The sequence below is a fragment of the Argiope bruennichi genome, chromosome 2 (assembly GCF_947563725.1).
Source record: "Argiope bruennichi chromosome 2, qqArgBrue1.1, whole genome shotgun sequence".
In the NCBI taxonomy this organism is placed as follows: domain Eukaryota; kingdom Metazoa; phylum Arthropoda; class Arachnida; order Araneae; family Araneidae; genus Argiope; species Argiope bruennichi.
Genome location: NC_079152.1, coordinates 67,168,915 through 67,193,105, shown reverse-complemented (window position 1 = coordinate 67,193,105; position 24,191 = coordinate 67,168,915). Strand labels below are relative to the sequence as shown.

The window sequence follows — 24,191 nt, the reverse complement described above, 5'->3', positions numbered from 1 at the left end:
TCATATTTGACGATCTCTAATCTGATAAGTGTTTCTACCACACCATTTTTTTTTTTACAAATTTACACAGTTATGAGCATATTTATTTTTTGAAAAGGCGCACTGTTCTGCGATTATAGGTGGCCACTGTGGCTCATTGTCAGTATAGGTGTTAAGTCTGGAGAGTTAGGAATGCTCGATTTCCATGAACATTCGATGTATACGTGTCTTATGGATATTAAATCTATCTGGGTCAAACGACATCTCATTGGTAAGATGTAAAATGTTAGATAGAAAATAATTTTTCGGATACTGTCCGGGTTTTCTGCTTACGGTTCAAAATTATGTGATTAGTTCCAGAATGACCGTGTAGTTTCTTTAAAACTGTATTCTAATCTTATTATAAATTAAAATAAAAACTTTAATCTAATCAGACGGTTCATCTCGTTTTACGCCATCTTTTCACAGCACACGCATTTAGAGACCGTGAGTAAAAAAATATTCTTTATTCCATACACTAATATTCTTATAAATTAATTTTGTGTAAATATTTTAATTATAATTTTTATATATTTTATATTTTATTTAATATATTTATATCATAATTTTCTGCAAAAATTTTTATAAAGTAACACCCATTTGGTAACTATAAAGCCTTTCTTTTAACACTATCACTTTTATTATATTTGACGATCACTTTTTATTATATATAAAACTATCAGTCCTTATTTCTAAATGGAAAGAAGACTCCAAACTAATATCTTAAAAAGGTACGTAATATTTCAAATATTTTTAAATAAAAATCCCTAATAATGAAAGGACCAAACCGGAAAGGGGCCACATGAGCTCTAGAAAAGGATATGTGTTGTGGTGTTAAGTGTTAATAATAAAAGGAAATCCATCGAAGTACATAATAAACTCAGAAATTAATTGTAAAGTCTTTAAATACTTTTGTAACTATAATCAATAAAATAATAAGTTAAGAATGACAGCTTAAAAAATAAAATTAAAAAAAAATATTGTTCACTAGAGAATAAGCATGTGGGTCAAAACAGAATAGTTTGTAAAGTTCTGTATAAAAACTGTTTAACAAGATATAGATTGAGAAAATTTGTAACTCTTGATGAATTTGGGTTTATCTAAACGACTGAACAAAATAAGTCTATTTGTTATTGAGAACGATGAGAAAAAAATATACAAGTTTAATCTGTCAATCCAAAGGAAGCTTTAGTGAATTATTTATATTTTCTAGGGCATATCCTGCAATTGGAATTTTTTTTAAAAAAATAATTTAACTCCATGTACTATCAGAAAGGTTTGACTTGACAGATTTGACCCGATATTTACAGATAAAATTCCGTTTTTTTATCCCAATGACTTTCAAAAAATGAAACAAGCCTAATCCGTAAATTTAAAGTAAGCTTTAGAGAATAATTTATTTTAATTCCATATACTATCAGAAAAGTTTGACATTTGATATTTACAGATAAAATTCCGTTTCTTTATCCCAAGGGTTTTAAAAGAGCGAAGCTTCACCAAGACAAAGCTACACTGAATACTTCAAAATTTATTAATGTCTTCCTTAAAAAAATAAAAACTGATACAGGTATCGTATATATTTTCGATATAATGCTACGAAGTCTCCTGATGTTTCACTTATGCACTATTTATGCCTTTGGTCTGTTGAAAAGAGCATTTTCTAAATGCAAATCTTCTACTATTGATAGACACGGAAAAAGAATAGAAATGAAAAGCTCTGATAATTTCATGAAAAATCCTTCTACCATGGAAACCACGACGCAGACTTTTTGTTCAAAAAAAATGGTATCAGATCAAACATTTAAAAAATAGTCTTTACATTTTAAACATTAAATGGGTGTGAAAACCTTCTAAAAATGTAATCGTCTGTAATAATGATAGTTTATTGAAAAAAAAAAAAAAAAAAAAAAAAAAACCTGTTTATTATTTACCATAGCGTTTTGTATAGAAGCTTTAATGTTAGACTGCAATCATCTTGAATCTTTTGTTGATTATTTTCTATAATTGATACAAAAATTTTATTGAACAAAATGATTTTTGAAAAGTCTATTAAGTTACATGATTTATATACGTTGATTAAGTGAAACGTGCGAAGAAGACATACGTTCATAATGGCTATGGTATTTACAGAAATGATAATGATAAAATTTTCATTGGCAAACAACTGATTTTCATTTTAACACTCAGTTTCAAAATTCTTTAATGCGGTAACACGGACTGCATAACTGCCATATTTAATTGACTTGGGCGAAAGCTCTCGTTGATTTTAAAATGTGCGACTAAGTACAGTGAGAAAGCGCCTCAACAATGCGGGATTAAAAACTAGCGATTAAGGAACATATGTCTTTTTATGTGTTAATCGCGAGATGCGAATATTAAATAGTTAGATTAATGCTGTGTCGATTGTGAATTTAAAATGTCTTTTTAAATTTCTGTTTTAAATATGCAAACATAAATGCAACTGAACATAAATCGAGTGTGCTATTGCAGAAGTAGTAAAGAATTATATTTATTGATATCTTACTCATATCTGTAGGTCATATATTAGTTCCACAAACCCGATACTGACAACAAAGATAATGGGATTAGCTCAGAAAATAATATCTGTTCACCAAAACTGAAATTGCTTGGGGAGAATTTTCGATAAATGTAATCCTGACCATTTTTCTATTGCAGCCTTTAAAGCCGTTTGTTACCTTATATTGTAGTAATATAAAATAACAGACTTTTTGCGAATTTTTGAATGGCTGATGATAAACCATCACTAATATTCAGTCGTATCAAATGATATAAATGGTAATGCATGTAATCATTACTTTTTATGATTGATTAAAATGGTACGATTGCTTAGGGTGATTGCTATTGGTTATAATTCACCTTAATTTTAACCTGAACATTTCTATCTGTAGATGCTTCCTTTTATTGATTGAAATAATTCTAACTGTTAATATATCAGACATTATAACGTAGAATTTTGAAATAAATAATAATTATGCCTTTTTTGTGTTTGTTCAGATCATGTTGATATAGCATGCGATGGTGAGCCGCCAGTTATTGACCCTTTGACTGGGAAAGATTACTTCTGTGGAATAGGTGCAGGTTCTAAACTGTGTCCTGCAAAAACAGTTTGCCACAAGACTCAGTATTTCGCTAAGTGCTGTAAAGTAGGTAGGTGTCCTTAAATAGCAATTGGTTTTTCAAATGCATTACCTGCAAGGAAGAAATTTCATTATTCTATGAAAGAAGCATATTTCAAGTTATTGAAAAAATGAGTATTATGATTATAATCTATGGATTTGCTATTTTTATTAATTAATTGTGGTTTTATTTCTTATTACTCTATGGAAGCAAAATTAATTTCCCTTTTCCAAAATGACAAATGTGCCAATAATTGCAATTCTGAAAGAAACAGCTCTTTAAAAGAAAGGTTGTTGAAATTCCCATTCTAATTTTTTTTGTTTATAATAACTTCATGTAGACATAAATATGTTTCAATTTCAACTAAACTAACACCGTTGAAATTAATTATTTGATGGAGGGAGAATTTATTGAGTTATAAATATATATATGAGAAACGTATCAATTCAATTCAAAGAATTCTTTAGATACTCAGCATATAAATAAATATCTATATAGAAAGGATATATAGAAATAAGATAGCTTTGAATTAAATATAAGATCTCTAAAAGATTTTAATAAAGTAATCAATCATTGATATTTAAATTGATTGATTATAATTGACAGTTAAATATAACTGTTTTCCATTTAGAACGGTTTCACATTCTTATAATTTTTTTTGTTTATAGGCATCATAAAGAATACAATCTTTGATCTTTCACCGAACGTGCATGTCGTTAAATACACTAAATTATCTTAAATGGATGCATAATTTAATGAACTTTCAATATTCACAAACATGTACGACTTATTGTCTAATTTTCTAAATAAGATTTATTTACCTTTGTAATGCTCATAGCTCCTCTAATTAAAAGTTGTGAAACAACACCATTCGGCTGCTGTCCGGATCTCCGACATCCAGTATTAGGTCCAAATAATGGAGGATGTCCAAGTAAGTGAATGATTTCAAATTATTTGTTCATGTATGTCATAATTTTTTGTTTACTTATTTAACATTTATGTTTTATTTTTTATTCTGAGAATGAAATGAAGCTTGAGTTTTAATAGCCTGTAACTTTGAACTGGAGTAACTTTCAAGTTATTTCAGATTATACTGACGTTTTCTTTTTATTTGAAAATAATGCGGGAAAGAAATATAATGGATAATGATTTCAAATAATGGATAATGAATTCAAATAATAAAAATGCATATAATGGATAAACAAATGGATAATGAATAATGAATTTCAACAGTAATGCAATAGCGTAATCTGGTTAAAGAAAATATTGTTTTTCTAATTATTTTGTGCATTGCGAGAAAAATTGTTTTATCAGATACTTTTCATTGCCCTAGAAAATTTAAATCATTTTTTATAATACTGAGAATGTTTCTGTAAAATTATTGCTGCATCTTTACTGCACAAGTACCGATTTTTTTAGCAATAAAATTTGGTAATCAATTGAATGTTGTGGTTTAGAATACATTTTGTCAAAGGGTGGAAGTAACGTGCAGCAACTTTTTATGCTCTCTCTCTCTTATGTTATGCATTTATAGCGACATCTAATGAGGTTTTGAAAAATTACTTGTATTCAGAGTTATAGGTTAATCATAACCACCTTGAATAGATGGGTATCATATTTAATCACCTGTATGCCTGTACCTATGCCTGTACCTATGCCTGTACCTATGAACATATTATATGGTACAATATCTATACGATGTTTTTCGATATTTTTAATTAGATTCGATGTTTGATAATAAAGTGAACAATGTTAGTGGATAAATTGTGAATACAAATTTAAACTACATTAAAATACTTACACTCAATACCCAAATTAAAATTTAGGATTATATATTTGGTCAACACTCCAGGAATAATATTCGTTACCTTCGTTCTATTTACTTCTTATAATTTGTATACATTTATTCATAATCTCTGTCATGTTCGACAGCAGTTTAAGTAAATTCATATTTTTATCTTGATTATTGAATACGTTTAATGTTGGCCTGTGCTTGTCGTCAAATAAAAATAAAAGTACCCAACTTGAATCGCTGAATGATCAGATATTATTATCATCTCAGTCATAAAAAAAGTAAAAATTATTCCACAGTATCGTTTCCTTATATAAATTCAAATTTGCTTATGATTATGGGGTTTTAGTCAATAAAATAAAATTATTCATTTCATGTGTATGTTATTTACTATTTTTATATACAACAATATATTTTATTGTTTGCGTACGCAAAAAAATTTTAAAAAAATCTATCTCTAATTCGAAGATAAGAGAAAACAAGTAATATATAAAACAAAATTTTTTAAGTCAATTCCTACTTAGGGCAACAAAGATTTTTTTTTATTTTTTTATTTTAGTTACTTTTTATTAAATAATTACAAAATTGGTGACAAACTTCGTAACATGGCAACAAGACGCAACATGGACAAAATTTAATTAAATAATTAATATTTGATAAAAAAAACAACTATATTAGTATCAAGTGTCATCCACTACAAGTTTAAAAAAATGTATTTTATTAACGATTGAAAATTTGAGCAAGTTATATATATATAGAGAGAGTGTGAGCTAATAGTAGGAATTGAAAAAATAAGCGAGGCTGAGAAGTTTTGAGATTTGTCTTATAATGTATAAAGTTTTTAGATATCTCAAAAATATATTGATTATAATTATTTGCTTTTAGTCTTGATTAATTTTGCTCTGTGAAATATTTTTTAAAGTTGTCTTTTAAAGAATATAACTGATCAAAAGGAAAATTGAGGAAGCGAAAATCTAGAACTCTTGGGGGCTTGTTGATTGTTTCTTTTTGTTCTACAATGTTTAAGCGATTGGTAAAAACCAATAACTATATTTTCAAGAGATTCGTTATATAAAGCAAAGACATTTCATGGCTCATCTTATTTTTTGATAATTTTAACTTTCTGTCATACTTTCCTCGTAATGAAAAAAAATCTTATTTAAAAATTTTATTTATTGGTTGAAATCTACTGGTTGGTATTTCTGCGTATCACCGAAGAATGTCAGATTTTTAATGCCGTCTTGTTCTTTAGCAATGGTGATTTGGCATATATTACCGATATGAAAGGGTATCAATTAATGGACTTCAACCGGATGGAAGTTTTGACAAATGATCTTTTGCACTGTGAACGACATTATGCTTTCATCACCCTTTGCATGTTTCGCTACCTTTTTCATAAATACGCGTGCGTTATTTCTTTTTTTTGAATTTATAAAGTTTATCAATAATATTTGAATGAAGAAGCAGAATTGAATTAAATCTTTTTATTCATTATTATAAAAAATAACGTTGAATGATGATTTTCGAATCACGCTTTAATTCAAAATTCGCCGTGAAAAAAAGTTTGAATGAAATGTGAAATCTAAATCCTAAGATAAATCCTTTAAAAATCGAGAATGAAATTTTTTGTGAATAAACAAGTTTTGACGTAGTGGATACATAGTAATAAGTTTTAATCATAAAAGATACTTTTAGAAAACATTTTTTATTATATTAGAATTTTTTGAGTAAGAATGTACATAAAATATAATAGGGCATCCATCATTTTGATAGTTTTACCTATATATTATATATTTTTTTACTACATCACTTATCAATCAATGGATTTTATTATAGAGCTTTATGTTTTAAAAATAAATTTATTCTTCTGAATTATTAGAATTGAATTCATGCCATATTTGGATTAATGAAAGTATTCAATTATAAGTTTTTCTAATTTTTAATATTTTTTGAAATTTTTTAATGTTTTTTTCCCCCACATGTAGGGAGCAAATTCAAACTGAATTTGCCCGCTACTATAATGAATAATCGATTATAGGCCATTTGTAACAATTTATAGACTATTTATTATGAATAATCGATTATAGACTATTTATTATGAATAATCGATTATAGACTATTTATTATGAATAATCGATTATAGACTATTTATTATGAATAATCGATTATAGACTATTTATTATGAATAATCGATTATAGACTATTTATTATGAATAATCGATTATAGACTATTTATAATGAATTTATATATTATTTATTATGAATAATCGATTATAGACTATTTATAATGAATTTATATATTATTTATTATGAATAATCGATTATAGGCTATCTATAATGAATTTATAGACTATTTATTAAATATAATCGATTCTAGTACCTTCGTGTACAAGGCAATTTGATAATATTCCGTTATACATTTGAAGGAACTTAACGTTGTAAATAAAAGATTAGCTAATTATATATAATTTTATTATCATTTATATTTATATTATTTATTACATATAATTTTATTTGCTTCCTACCACCCCAAATGAGACCACGTTCACTCCGCTTGCAACGTGTCAAGATTATTTTAGCGTGTTACATTGATACTAATATTGATTTTTCGTTCTAGGTGTATGTAACTGTAACAGTTTGGGCTCTTATAGCCTGACATGCGATCCTGTATCTAAACAATGTCCTTGTAAACCCGGTGTGGGTGGTTTACGATGTGATCGATGTGAGCCAGGCTATTGGGGTTTGCATAAGATAGCAAGCGGTAACAGTGGTTGTGTTCGTAAGTATAAATTCTGGCGTTTGAAAAAGCTATCACATTCCTTAGAAAGATTTAAAGTCTTTATTAATTATTGTTAAAACTTGTATTTAAAGAAATGGGAATATTAATATGTTACTTCATCCTTTAAGTGAACTTCATATCAAATAAAATACAGCTAATTAACTGGGGCTAATTTCAGTTGTATGAATTTAAAGTCTAGTATTATAAAATGTGTGTAATGTCTTACACTCGGCCAATTATAAGACGGCCAGTAGGTAGCGCAGGCGCAGAAAGGGATTAATTTATATTTGCCACAATTTTATAAGATAGATTCAGGCATTCCATACTTGGCTATAAATTGCCGTGTTGGTATCCCTGAATTTTTCTTTTCACATAAGTCGAAACGATGGATATTTATATAAAAAAACATGTTGATATAGAAAAAAAGGTCAACATACCTTAATTTGGGAAACTATAGAAAAGAAATTGCAAATAAAATGAAAAAAAAACCTCGCATCAGAAAGAACAAAAATGCTGGTAAAAACAGGTCAACCCTTTAAAAACGCATCTGCTTTCAAAGAAGCATACATAATAATAATGCAATACTGGTAAAAGCAGGTAGAAAAATATATGCGATTAAAAGATGATGATGAAAATTGCCATTTATGCTTTATTCATTGCCTACGCGATTTCGAGCTTCAAAACCTCCTTACCAAAACAACATCATGTTCTCACATGATAAAATCTCGGAGTTCATATATGATAATTGATCAATTTTTTCCATGCCAAAAAACGGCCAAATTCTACAAACACATTTGCAATAAGAAAAAATGCAATACAGGGCATGTTGTTGTCCCGTTAGAACAATTACTTGCCATCGACTGATCAGCATTTTTCAGCCTTCCTATGCATGCGCTGTCCCACTGGCCATCTTATAACTGGTCGAGTGTAAACCTGGCATAAGTGCTTGCAGTCAGTCATCTGTGCATTAGTGAAATCCAGTGACCCCAATCTTTTGAATAACAGGCTATTTATTTATAATGAATAATCGATTCTGTAAAATTTAAATTCAAAATATATATCGAAATGTTTCTTGGAAGATGCAACATCACAACATTTTTATTTGACTCCCGATTGCATAGTTGCATCTATTCAGTTTTGACTAAAATTCTTTCTGGTACATAAAAACATCGAATTTGTATCGATAATTTAATTTTTTATTTCTATTTTATTAGACTGCAATTGCAATCCTTACGGCTCCATCCGTGATGACTGCGATCAGACGACTGGACGGTGCGTATGTAAACATGGCATCCAGGGAATGAAATGCGATATCTGTCCACCCGGAACCATACTGAGCCCCGCTGGTTGCATGGATGGTAAGAAATCCATCAACACTTGAAAAAGATGTTTTTTCTGTCTTTTTTCTCTCTTTTTCTTCCAGCATGATTTAGCGCTAATGAGTGTATCATTTTGAAACTGTCAGTGATGCATTTTACACAGAAACCTGAAACATAATTATGAATCATGGATAAATTACGAAACCATTGCTGACATTGATTCTGAAAAATTTTATTCAATGTGGCAATTACTATGTTCTTTCTTCGGCAAAAAATTTTATTTTATTTTAATTGATTTTTAACTTACTGTATTCAAAAATAATTTGAAAGTCCTTGATTATTTTGAATCAAGGTCATCCTTATATATAGGTTGATTAAAAACCTTTTTTGAAGTTTTTGAAATTTAAAGTGTGTAAATCTATGTGTAAAAGTGTAATGATATGTGTAAAGAAAAATCTTTTTGAGCTTAATTAATTAAAATTATTTTTGTAATAAAAAACTTTCTCTTCGAATTCTAATATTTAATAAGTTACTAATTTTATTAATTAATAATGTAAACAATTAATTTAACAAAAACTAATTTAAGAAAGTCAAAATTTTTTCATGATGTAAATATGAATCACTTTAACTTTAATTAAGTGGTCAGTTTGTTTTGATACTTAGTTTTCATATCTGGAAATAAATTATCTATTATACTGAAAAGAAATTTTAAGTGGAAAAAATAGAATATGAAATAAAACCAAAACATATCTTATTTAAAATAAAGAAAGGCATTTTTGAAAATTCTTGGGAAGATTATAAAGTTTTGCGCTATATCAATTAATGTAAATAAAAAGTAATTAATGATATTAAAAATTAAAAATATAGAAAGTAAATTGAATGAAAGGTATCAATTTTTAAAACAACAACAACAAGGCATTTTTCTTAGTTTGTATTAAACATTGAAGGCGTTAAACCTGGTTAAACCTGAGCTTGGATTTTAGAATTGTTAAAAACATTTTTCCTTCTGTTTTAGTCAAGCATCTATGAGTTTTTAGCCTTGTAGATGAAAAAATGAATTTTCTTATTTACTCAACATACTAGACTTATCTCGCCAGGGTATACCTCATAAATGAAGATGAGAAGCCTCCTGTTCCCTGATTGGTTCTTTTGGGCATGGTAATGGTGTGGGGTTGAATTACCTGCGCCAATGACAAGATATACCGCCAACCATTAATGTTTATCAAGCCTGTTCTATCTATTAAATTCGTATACCTTTGGGAAAGGTGTTTGTGAATCTAATATGATATTCAACAGTCAGTTTCACTTTCATCATAATTAACAAAAAGTTTTTTAAATTGTAAAATTTATTCTAAAATATATGAATTTCTGGGTTTTTTGCATATTTTTAATGTTCGTTTTGCCTTCATGTATTATAATAAATTAGTAATATATTTCTCTTCGTACAGAATCTCAAGTGAATGAAACTGTTAGCTTTTGCGATGAGCTAGAATGCTACCATGGTGCTCGATGTGTGGAAACGAATGGGATTCCTCATTGTAGCTGCGATTTCAAGTGTACTCCCGAGGATAGCAGGGATCCTGTATGTGGGTACGATGGCAATACCTATGGATCGGAATGCCAAATGAGGCTATTCAGCTGTCGATACCAGAAACCCATCAACATACGATACTACGGAATTTGTCGAAAAGATTACTTAAGTGAGTTAATACTATTATATATTCTTTCGTAATGCAAAATCAAAGCTATTTCTTCTTGTATTTTAAAGCTATTTCTTCACGTAGTTTAAGTCTTAACGCTGTGATTTTTGGTACCTATTTAGATTATTTGTTCAGCTGTCATATATGTTAAAATTATCATTTCGCAATCTTTTTTCTTTTAATTTACATTAAAATATATTAAAAAACTAATTTACGTAGGGAACTAATTTTCAGAAGTCTTATTGAAATTATTCTGATGTTTTAATGGACAAAATAGATTAATAAACTTTGAAATTAATATTTAAAAAATTCAAAAATACAATGCAAAATAAGTAGAAGGCAGACATGCAGTGAGCTCTGATTTTGATAAAATATACAAATCAGAATCACTCAAAATCTCGATTTTTAATTCTTTAGGCCATGAATCATCACTCTCATCTGTGCCACTAATTGTCTTATTCATAATGCCAAACTTTCTTCTTCTGATAAATAACGTCTTGTAACCATAACAAATCGAATTCAAGGCATCCCAAAATAAAAAAAAAAGAAAGTACGCATAACGTATCTAAATTCTACGCTAAATGCAACAGAACTGACGGTGAAACCCAAACAGACCCTGCATAGCAGCAAAAATGAAATGAAATAATAATAATAAATAAAATTCGTTGTGAGACTAGAAACGTGAAATGTTTCTATCACGTACGTGGAAGCTAAAGAACCCATCTGTGTTTATATATGTTACGGTTATCCCCCCCCCCCAGCAGTAACTGATGAATAAAATATCTTAGTGAGGCAGAATATGTGCTAACTGAAGATCAGGATATTAAAATTATGTTCATTTCATAAGTAATGGACACAGGGAGCCATCTACTGGCCTTTAAAAATCATTCCAGCTTAAAATGCATCCTTGTGTTCAACTTCTAGCGACGCACGGGTTGTACGCCCGTCTATGAGAAACGTTTGTAAGTTACCCACCCGTTCCGAAAGGGTTAAAATATTTGAGAAAAAGTCAGATCAAATTCAGCTGAAGGCAAAGGCCTGTCTTTCATTGAATTGTAATATTTTTGAGAGTTGAAAACATCGAATGTCTATTTTCTAGTGGTCGTTTTTAACAACTGCTGAAACATAATCTTGACTGTATTTTCTTCAAAGTTTATGAAGAAATTACCTTTATTAGGGGAGTAGGCAAAGACTATATATCTACTAATTTGGATGTCCCAAAGTTTCGATCTTTTTTGTGGAATTTTCTCGATAAATAAATTTTGGACTTTCACTTATTTACAAGAGCCAAGTATTCGAGTTTGTTGAAAGTTACTTGAAACTTGTTATTGCGACATGTTAGAAAAATATTTTTATTTACTTTTAAACTTAAGAAATGAAACAATTGATTTTGACTTCAAGCTTCACCGAGGAAAGTGCGCTAGCGTTCTGAAGATAAAAGGGGAGAATAGCCTTTTAGAAGCATCGCGCTAGTCAGTACCCGTATGATGGGTAGCGCGTCAGTTACATCACACACAGCCTAAACGGAGCCTCTAGTTTACAAATTCATATTTACATATGATTTATGATAGGCATGCACTACAATATAAATAAATAAATAAATTACAACGGCAGGATACAAAGAGTGAAGTTACGAAGTTTTTAATTTTTATATGCGGAGAAAAAAGGAGTTCTTAAAGAGAGTGACTCTATTTCGTAGAATTGCCATCGTATTTTTTTTTTTTTGTTCCTGTCCAGAATAACTATTATGTAAATGATATAATACATATCCTTAACGAAAAGATTTTGACTAGGCCATTTGTCAGTCCTAGAGGGCGAGGCAGTTCATGTAAAACTTTCTGTGTCTGTGTATGACTTTGAGAAAAACCCCTTTAGGACTACCTGTCTATATTTTGCATGTATAAGTCGATAGGTAGTATGGTAGGTACCAAATTTATTAACCGTGGCCAATTTTGATTTTAGAAAGTAATTGTCGATTTTTGATTAAATTTTTCAACACAGCCAGTTTATCAGTATAGAAGCACATAAATATAATGTTCTTTTTGAAAATTAAAGTGAAAATTTTTCCAACGTGTAATTATATTTTGAAGAAAACTCATCAGCAGAACATGTTCTGTATAGCACATACCAGAATTAAAAAAAAAGATTTTCATAACTGCACAAAAATGATATCATGCCTAAGACGGCATTTACTTTTGCTAAACGTTTGTTGACATTCGGGATGAAAAAATCGCATTATGCTCCAGGGGCCATTTACTCTTTTTTCACCACTGGTTTTTACTTATAATTGTTTTAAGAAATGATGAATCGATGATCGCACTCTAGCATGAATTTCATTACAGATTCAAAGCCACTGATTGACTGTTTACTGTTAATCATTGTTGTAAGAGGATCATTACTGTCATTAAAACCATCTGCTAATCCATGTTAGATACGTATTCCAAATGATGGGGAATGGGTTAAAATTTTTAAGCTGCGAAACATTGCAACAATACTCGAAGACATTGTGCTGAGTTTCAGCGTATTAGCGAAAATGGATATCATTTGAATTTTTCCAGTTATACATATCATTAAATACAATGTAATAACAAATTTTATGTGTTAATATTTTTTTTCGTTGATGAAACTAAATATTTTGTGATTATTTAGAAAAATCTTTTATCCTGTGTCATTCTGTATATTATTGATTAAAACTTTTGAATACAGAAAAATTAATATTTAATTTTATAAATTATAAATATTTAAATACAATTGTTTTTTCTTGATGCATTTATTTTTAGAACCCCGTATCTTTATACAAATTCAACTTTATATAGATCAAATTTTATTATGTTCATGTCAACTTCAAATTGTACAAATTCCATGTATTTTATAATTTTATATTATTTTGTTTCTTAAGTATTTGTAATAAAAGTATGAATTACTTTATTGCATCTAAGACCTGCAAATGTATTCAGATATAAATTGCCAATTGATGTTTACTACAAAATGCGATTCTTTCCTTTTTAAACTTAATTATCTAATCTTAATTTTTAATGAGAAATAAGGCATTTTATTGCATATGAATATTTCAAACATAATTATAATGAATTGAAGCTCATTTTGAGTAAATTTAGAAATAATTATTTTCTTATTATCGAGATAATTGCTATAACTATTATGTTACCCTGAAATATTATAAATTGAATATTTTCTGAAGAAATAAAATAATGATTAAAATTTCGTTTAAATCTCAGAATTGAAATTATTTGATACTCTTTACTTATTTCTCTTTCTACTTTATTGGATTCAAATTACCCATTTAAATTGAGTAATTTAGTGTAGCTAATGTTATTTGCTTAAAAAGCAGAGGTTCATTTTAGTGGAATAAAATTCTAATTTGCTGAAACCAAAATGTCACGAAACATAATTATTTTGTTTAAAAGTTTTCGATGGAAAATTTAATTAGCTGAACTTAAATTTGAAGTCTTAAATTGTATGTTTTATGCCTTATTTATAAATGCACATTATAAGATTTTGGAAGAATTTAATGGAAAAAAATATAAGAAAGATGTATGACTGAAACCTTTTTAAAAATTATTTTTCCTAATTACTAAAATTTCAAAGAAGTATCTAATTCTATTATAAAAGGTAATTTAGATTGTAGTAAAAAACTTTCATATTTCTTTTACCGATTTGCTTTAAACTAATTTAAAATTTTTATTTTGTGTTCTTTCTTTCTTAACCAATTCTCTTGAATAATTTTTTTATTACAATTTTTTGATATTAATTGATAGAATGATTTTTTTTTTAATTTTAAGTTGCATGACATTTGTTTTTATAAATTGCTTGTAAAAAATAAATTGAAAACAACAAAAATATCTGGTTTTGGAAGTTAGAGATGAGAAATGGGTTGAGAGAATTTGGTATATCTGCCTAAGGACTCCTACAGGATTTATCCTGGTCCTTTTTTGAAATTTCAGAGCTTACGATTTTTTCCTCTTCAAGATATCAGCTAAGTGATAAATATTTGGTCTGTTGTCTCGGATGGGCCAAAGGAATATATATATGATAACAAGGTTGCTAGGTCTTAACTACATGACCAGATAGTTTCAGTTCAAAACCTGATACCGCCAAAATAGCCGCTTGTATGATGCTCTTTAAATTTGTCCGGGGTAAATGTCTCCATGATAAGGCCCTGAAGGCATCCACATCGATGAAATTCGCCTGCTCATGCGTCATCCTCATCATCCAGCCATTGTTCAAAATCACGAAATGTGTCCAAAAATAACACTGTTTCTGCTTCAAAAGGGCACTGAATATTACTAAACTAATATTAGTGAGATTGAGGTAACAGTAGAATTTATTCTTTCTTTACATTGACCCTCAATAGTTCGAATATAACATGATAAAATTATTTATTTTTAAATAGAGAGAAGGTTTGAGATTCACTTCATATGTCTGAATAATTTGATAAGATAAAGAGTAAATTTATATGGAAAGCCATTATTTTTGAAAAATAAATTAATTTTTTTTGTTTTAGTATTTAAATATGTATGATTATATCTATGATCCCTAGTCTGAATAACAATTTTATCAGTGCAGTTGAATGTTTTATTTAAATATTGTAAATATGATTATTTAAAACATTTTTCCGGCATAATATATTTCTCCCGAAGTTTAAATAAAACGTATGTGAAAACACTTATAAAAGTACGGGAAAATATTGACTGATTATCTTGGGGATTATCGAATAAAACATTGAATAAAATTACAGAATCAATTGTGAAACTGACTTCAATTTTGCTGTGATATATTGAATTCTGAATATTAAATTCATATGCCATAAAAATTTAGATTGGATATATCGTCATAATGCTCGGTATCAAAAACTTAGAATTTAGATGCTTCAAATATATGTTCTATATTAGTCAAGGAGTTTTATTTAAAATAAGAGATTGATCTTTTCCTTAAAAATATTGCCGATGCTGTAACTGCAAAATACTTTCTTCACTGGCGAGATATCTGCATGTTACTAAATCAAAAGAATTAAGCGTGTTCCTCGAACATATCTGTGTGTTCACTAAACTCTCTGAAGATAGTTTTACACAGCTTTCTGTTGATTCGTTAGATTTGTTAACGAAGAATGACAAAATTCATCTTTTACCATAAGCATTCGGAAGATTTTACGAAGAAGATTTCTAAGAAGATTACCATAGATCTTATTCTTAAGGTATACGTACACACTAGAAGATTTTTAAAAAAAATTTTAACTTTAAAAATCCAGTTTTTTAACAATAGGTCATTAATATATGTTTAAACTCATTTCAGTCAGAAAAAACCATATTACACTCATTATTAATTAATTCAATAATATTTTATGAGCTAATTAGCCTATTTTTTGAAACATGATATCTTAAATTCTAATTTGTACAGACACACAATTCTAGTTGGAAATTATGCCTAATATTAGTCTTCATGTCGTCTTCCTCAATCAAGTTATAAAAATATATAGTTTTTTAAATATTTTTTTCATCAACGATAAATAGAAAAAGCGAGATTTTTTCTGTAATTTTAACTTTTAAATAGCTCTAAAAATTTATTTCTATAAATATATCTTTGATTGAGAAACAAAACATCCGCTATTTTTTAAAGATTATTTTGATATATAAATATTTTTATCTGGTTAATTTCTTGTTGAGTTATGATTGTTTGAATGAAGCAACATAGTGGAAAAATATCATTCTTCATAAAATGAGTTTAAAAAAACCGTAACTACAGTTTTTAATGAAAGCACTTCAAGAAAAATAATTATAACTCGAGAAATATTTCGAATATTGATAACATCTTGGTATCGTTTGAAAGCTAAATGATCAGAGAACATTATTAAGCTATAAAAAATATTCGATATTTTGAACGATTTTCAAGTGTGTACATACACCTTAAGAGCTAAAGGGTTTCTATGTATATTAGCATTATCAGGAAATATGGTTAATCTATAATTTATTCATCCACAATTTAAAAATTGAGCTAATCACCATGAATGATTATAGCTGAATTTTTAAAAAAAAATAAAGAGTTAAAACATGTAGCTGAAATTTAAAAAAAAATAAAGTGTAAAGGAATAAACTGATTTTTTAAAGATAAAGAGTAAAAGAGGACTTTTTTTTTTTTGAAAAATAAAAGGTAAAGGTCCTTGTTTCCTTTTCAACATCCATAGGAGATAAAGTTGATCTGAATTTTTTTCATCCATAATTTAAAAGTGATTAGCAAGTTGCCTTAAGTGATCAAAGATGAAAGTTTATGATGAAGAGAAAAACTTTAAACCGTTTCTTTTTTTTTCTAATTGTATCTCCGAGTAATAAGACTGATTTAGAATTTATCTATCCGTAATTCAAGGGCTGATTAGCCAGTTACTATGAATTATCATTGCTAAAAAATTTTAAACCTTCTGTACTTTTAAATGATTTCCTGTACTTCCTATACTTTCCTTTAAAGAAGAGTTTCATTTTAGAACAATTATTGTAATTTCAGGTGATGCTGATGTTACCACTACAAGTATCCCATTTCGGTTACCAAAGAGGCGCAGTTATCTAAAAAGGCCTGACAGTAAATCTACGAGAGCAGTCACTTTGAATTTGCCAGAGAATTTGTACATGACAACCAGATCACCAGTTGCTTCGAATTTTACCACAACTTTAGCACCGTTTCTTGCCTTCCCACCTGGTAAAAATGTGCAGTATATATATTTTTTAAATAATACGTCAAGCGCAAGTCAATAATGATAATTCTACTACTACTTTCAAAATTCAGATACTAAAGTAAATTCGAAACCATAACTTAAAAATTATTTTAAAATGATATTCTGCAAAAAGACATGGATTGAAACTAGTAGTTCTTGCGAAATAGAATTTTTCTTGTTTTTATATACCGCAGAAAAGTGATGAAATGTTCCGTGATCTATGTGCAAAATTTTCGGAAAAATTGTGCATCGGGAATCATTTCGCTGGGTACGTAAAAGCCATCCAAAGAATCATATCTCTACAACACAGAGTTTTTGACAAAAATGAAAAAAAGAAAGAGTATGATGCCACATCTTCTAAATAAATAGGCTATTATGTAAACAAGAAGCGTTTTATTTATATATCACATGGCATTTATATAAACAGCTGCCATAAGCCATGGGATTTACATATAACCATTGTTCATTTCGACGCATGTGCTTGAGTAAAGTGGCTCACGGCACATGATTTAACATTTAGTGTTCAGAAAAGTTGAGAAGAAATTTAATTTTTGTTCTAATGTAATAGTCTAATATATATCAATTCCAGTAGATGTCCACATAGGAATTGAAAATAAAAATTCAAGAGATCCAGATTTGGTAACCATAAATGTGAACTCCCACGTCCAGTCTGGCGCCCCAGGAATTACTCTATTTTAAAACGAATCGAACGACAGTTGTGTTTTTATATAAGAAACAGGTGCTTACGTCCACGTCTTTTTAAAAAAAATCTACCTTGGTAAACCTGTTAAGTACACTTTCGACTTTTTAAATCCTTGTTTTTCATCCGAACTCAACCTTGAAATTTTACGAGGCTCAAAATATTTTATTTTGTGTCGTCATTTTTTATTTTTTTTTCAAAAACTGTGCTTTATAATTAGTAAATCCAAAGCTTAAGTTATAGTTTTTTTTAACCAAAGCTTTAAAACATAAGAAAAGTCTCAAAAATCTTAAATAATGAGCAGTATGTCCTCACTTAAAAAATTAATAATGATTTTAATGAAGATATACAACTCAATTAACGTTATTGGATTTACCTAAATTGTATTTATCTCCCTTGGGGAATATTAAGATGCTTTCGTGTAAGAATAAAGTAATGTTAAATGACGGCAATATACACAACATACTTAACAAATTATAATTTTACTTGGCAAAAGTAATGACATAATTTAGACATATTCTTATTCTTAAACGAAATAAACATTTAAATACTTTGCAGACATTATTTTATTACGCACATTTTTTTTAATAAAAAAAAACTGAAATGGCAAACAAAAATTCAATAAATTTTTCAAAGCTGTTTTTTTTTTAATTTTAATTTTTATTTATTTGCAACTTAGTTAATTAACGACTTCAGATACAAAAAAGAATAAAATTAAAAAAAAAAAGAGAAAGAAAGAGAAAATGATAATCAATTAATTTTAACAAAAGAGAGTTTCTTTAATATATTTATTTGTAAAGTTTTTAAGACCTATTACAAATGGATGGCCCTTTTATTTCTTTTAGTGCACTAATGTTCTAGAATCTCACACAAGTAGGAATTTTCAAGCAAATAGCATGGGCAGATATTCGCTAACCATAAATGATATACACTTTATTGAATACAAAAATATTTAAATACTAATGGATGGATTGGGGATTTAAATTCTAAATGTATAAAAAAACAACTTAAGTTTTAGCTCAAAATATTTCATAATCTAAAATGTACAAAATATTTCGTAATATAAAACATGTTTTTAAAATTCAAATTAGGATATCAATTCAACCAAATAATTTTTAAAACATGCAGACACCTACTTTTTCCACAGTTTATTAATATTTATAAAATTAACATTGCAAATTTGTTCAAATAGATAAAGTACAAGAAAAATTATTTTCATTTGAGTGTGAGCGATTAGCTCAAGCTTCTTTTTAAACTTACAACTTTACAACTTTAAAATAAATAAAAGAATTGTTGAAAAACCTATTAAAATAAAATGAATTAAAAAAAATTAGTGATAGAATAGTTAAAAATGTAAAAATACAAAATTTTGGTAGATTTGTAATTAATGGAGTATTTAATTAATTTTTATACTTTGACTAGTTGACAGTAATATTTTAAATGTAATAATTAATTTTAATGTAATTAATGTAATTTTTACATAATAAGTGTACAAAATTTGAATCCGCGCTAGTTACTTAGATGGAGATGGGGAACGTACATGCATCTGCATATATGCATACAAAGTCATAATAAATTTTATGAATATTAAGATTATAACATTTTATCAGTGCTTAAAATTGTATACGAATATACAAGGCTACGCTTAATATTTATAGGATATTCTAAATACTCTTAACTAAATTTTACTAAGTTTAGTTATAATAATTATTACCTTCTTTTTTTAGATCCCGATTTAAAAATCGAGGTGCCATCATTCTCAGGTAAATCTTTCATGGAATTATACAAGTTAGAAGCCTATACTCGTTTATCTCTGGAAATTGAATTCAAAACGTACTCAAATGATGGAATTCTACTGTACAATGGAAAACTTTCTTCAAAAATAGGAGATTTTGTATCATTGACTTTGAAAGATGGATTTGTCGAATTCAGGTTCGATTGAATTTATTATCATTTTAACCTATCAAAGTATTTTAACTAAAATATTTTAATTTTTAGCTCCATATCATCTAGTTTCATATTAAAACTGATGTATTACATTGGATTTTGACAATATTCAAATATTATCATATTTTACAAAATCAGATATTAAAGTAAATATTAACATTAGATGACAGTAATCAAATATTTACTTTCTCCCCAAAATCAGATACCAAAGTAAATTCAAAACAATAATTTAACAATTTTCATATTGAATAGAACTATTAATTTTTTAAATCTCTATACGTGAAATTAAAAAAAAAAAACAATTTACACAATTGCTCTGAATTTTCAATAATGAAAAAAAAAATATCCAAGAAAAAAGTTGGCTTTAAAGAAATATTTTTTATACATCAGATATTAATATATTTAAGTCTATCAAACTTTAATTTTCACTTAGAAATTATTAGACATTGGTCATTAGCTAAAAAAGCAATATAACGTGGAATTGAAATTAATTTTTAAACAGGAGAAGGTTCTGAAAACAGTATGTATGCATTGCAGCAATGTAAGTTGAAAATACTATCATAATTTGCAATAATTTTTTTTTTGTTCTCTATGTATAAACTCCTTGTGTGCCAACAAGTATACTACAAGGCTTACAGATGTAAGTCAGTACGCAATTCACAGTAAAATAAATTTCAAATATAAGGTCGCAGGACAAATGCAAAAAAAGAAGAAAGGAAAATAGGGGAAAACAAGTAGATACACAAACAAAAGCAAAATGAAACAAAATTGCTCACATAGTAACAGAAACATACAGTAAATGATATAAAACAATTTAAGAAGCATGATCAAATAAAATATTCAAAATACAAATACAAAAGTAATTATTCAAATATATGTATTTTTTAATAATATTTAAAAGTAAATTCTATGAGCAAATTGCTCAAATAAGTAGTTCTTACTTATTATTTTTTTTCTTTTTAATATCATTAATTATTATTATGTTTATTATTTGTCTTACTTTTGCTTCTTATTCTTTATTGTTCTCTTTTTTTTGGCGAAATAAATTTTCAAACAGAAAAGTAATCAAGAAAAGTATTACCATCGCAATATTTTGCATTATTAATTTTATAATGATATATTGATTTCTGAAGAATTAGAAAAAGCCAAATTGTTCAGATTTCACTTCATGAAAAAGCACGACTTAAAGTAAATAATGTCTAATAAAGTGTATTAATGTAATAAGTGTATAAAGTGTCTAATAAAGTGTATTAATGTAATAATTAAAGTAATAAAGTGTATTAATGTCTAATTGTATTATTGGCTGAAAAAAAATCTTGGAATCCACTTTCTTCGCACCAATTGTTGCGTATGGAAATAGTTATATAATTGAGAATTCTCTCCTAAGTGCAGAATTAAAAGAATAACAATTTTCGGAAAATAATTCTGAAAAATAATTCAATTTGCATTTTCCCAAATCGAATATTTCATTACAGTTACTTTGTTGAGAAGCATATTGCAATCGATTACATGTTGCATAATTATCAACACATATTTAAATGTATTTTGCAATATTAAATTTGAAATCAATAAAATGAGAGTTGATTCCCCAATTCATAACGTCTCTAATGATTATCTTGCTACTTTTTTTGTTTAATTTAATAAAAATTCAATATAAATGTTTTATTTTAAATTTTGTACTTTCTCTAATTTTTAATTTCATGCAATCATGTAGGTACAATTTAGGTAGCGGTGCGGTAGTCATACGATCATTGCAGCGCGTGCAACTTGGAAAATTCCAAAGAGTTGTAGCGAAGAGGTACTTGAAAGATGGATTGCTTGCAATCGAAGGACAAGAAAATGTTGCAGGAAGAAGTCAAGGAACACTCAATTCTTTGGATTTAAATGATAACCTCTACGTTGGTTTCGTCTTTGGATTCTCGAAAATGTATGTTAAAGAACTTTTTCATTTTTAAGATTAAAGATTCTCCAAAAAGTTATATGTTTTAGAAGTGTTCTCGAAATCTTTCCTCATTTCAAATATTTGTACCCCGGTTTTGGATTTTTACTAAAAATGCTCCTGCAAATATATTCTTCGTTTGACGATAAAAATAATAAAGAGTCATATCTTCATTTCAGAGTGGCTTTGAACACTGGAGTTGAACATGGCTTAAATGGTTGTATTAGGTACTTGAAGATTGACAGAAGGGAGGTGAACTTAAAATATCCTTCGTCAAAGGAAATTTTAAGAAGTTATGGAATAAGTATGTCATTGTTTGATGTTTTTATTTTTATTTTGCTATCAGAGAATCGTTTAATGTAAGAATCGAGCACCACTATACTTCAGTGAATTTGGATTTTGAAAAGCTGAGTGTTAATGATTCTTAGGATTTTAGAAGATTAGTATTTTTTACAATTCTAGGTTTGCATAAATTAAACATAATGGAGAAAGACAATAAATTATAGTTATTGTAATGAAAAAATATATTATTTTTACCTTATAAAGAGCATCCAAATATTTTATAAAGTAAAATTTGATTTCAAAAAAATATTAAAGCAGCTGTTGGTTTCATTATGTAATGAAATTTATTTAAAAAATTATAGCAAAAAAATAATCAGAAAGCAATATGAACTTGATAATGATCCCTTTCAAAATGCTTATACTTAACATTTAACTTATAAGTGGATTAAGTCTTTATAATCAAGTTTTCATAAAGACAGTTTTTTTTTGTATCTTGTTTAATGAAAAGTAAGTGATGAAACAAGTATGCACTATTAAATTTAAAATTAGGTTTCATTTTTTTTGTTGCTTAGAGAACTAGCATTTAATTTATATCATTAACAAATTGGATATATAGTTTCTGAAATTCATCTTTTCTGCATAATTTATTAAAATTTCTAAGTAGAAATATCTCCTGTAAATTGAAAATTTTCCCATAAACTCCTTTATTTGAGAGATACGAAAATTGTTGAAAAATATATAAAAAAAGATATTTTTAGTTCCAGTATAAATGCCATTAGAGCTTTTTTGAAGGAAAAAAATAACATTCTTTAAAAAAGTGTTTTTTTTTCAATTTCTATCTTGTTTTAAATTTTACTTCTTCTTTTTGTAAAATTTTTCAAATTTTCAAAAATTACTAATTTTGCTATATTTTATACATTAGGAGAATGTGGCGGTAACGCGTGTAGTGCGATACCTTGCAAAAACGGAGGAACTTGCATTTCCTTAGAACAAAAGAGTTTTCATTGTCGTTGCACAGATGGTTTCTCAGGTAATTTGTTGTGTATTTATTGATCCAATTTCTAATCCCCTCTTCTCCTCATAAAATAAATTACAAAGCTATAACTAGAATTTATCAAATATATTTTTCTTTACCTTTGGATTTTGGATACCTTCTTTGAATTTCAGGAGAAAAATGTGAATACAAAGCTGATCCTTGTAGCAGCAACCCTTGTGGAAATGGTGGAACGTGTGCAGTCATGTCCCCAGAAGAATTCACTTGCAAATGTGGCCCTCAGAAAACTGGAAAATTCTGTGATAAACGTAGGCATAATGGCAACATAAAAATATTTTTCTAATACTATGTATTTAATTAATTTTCAATTTCAATGTTTCCTTTGGTATAATTTTATTTTTAGAGTTAAAAAGTAATGATATTTTTAATCTATGCTATTCTAATTTTTATAATAAATGAGTATATAGACTAGAAAAAAATAGCTGTAACAAATCCTCATTCATGTAAGAAAAGATTCGTCAAAATTAATATAATATTAATCCTTCGAACTTATTTTTTTATTTTCAAGCAACTATGTTATATCCTCAGAGCTTTCCTTTAAAAAATACTATATGGCATAATGATAAATTATATTGTAGTGACAATAAATTGAGCAACTTAAGTACATTTTTATTCGTTACCATAAATTGATTATACCTTAGAAAGAACAGTTAATTAATTCATTTACAAGGCTAGATTAAGTTTTCTAAACAGCCCTTAGGCAATAACAGTCTCGAAGCTCCCCCCCTTCTCTTTAAAGCCAGTGATATTTTTATTGATTTTTATTTTATCTCGATATAAGCAGTTTTAAGTAGCAAATTTT

General features: G+C 27.6%; 1 protein-coding gene across 1 annotated transcript in view; it reads left to right on the top strand.

Moving 5' to 3' along the window:
- Window positions 1-24,191, top strand: part of LOC129959235 (agrin-like) — a 149,170-nt gene that overhangs the window by 104,554 nt on the left and 20,425 nt on the right. The window contains exons 12-22 of the mRNA XM_056072062.1: window positions 3,034-3,186; window positions 3,995-4,087; window positions 7,566-7,727; window positions 8,942-9,085; window positions 10,495-10,746; window positions 17,260-17,451; window positions 19,895-20,099; window positions 21,829-22,041; window positions 22,233-22,357; window positions 23,258-23,365; window positions 23,503-23,637. Of these exons, the coding sequence (XP_055928037.1) occupies window positions 3,034-3,186; window positions 3,995-4,087; window positions 7,566-7,727; window positions 8,942-9,085; window positions 10,495-10,746; window positions 17,260-17,451; window positions 19,895-20,099; window positions 21,829-22,041; window positions 22,233-22,357; window positions 23,258-23,365; window positions 23,503-23,637 (1,782 nt within the window). The remainder of the gene's footprint in view (window positions 1-3,033; window positions 3,187-3,994; window positions 4,088-7,565; window positions 7,728-8,941; window positions 9,086-10,494; window positions 10,747-17,259; window positions 17,452-19,894; window positions 20,100-21,828; window positions 22,042-22,232; window positions 22,358-23,257; window positions 23,366-23,502; window positions 23,638-24,191) is intronic.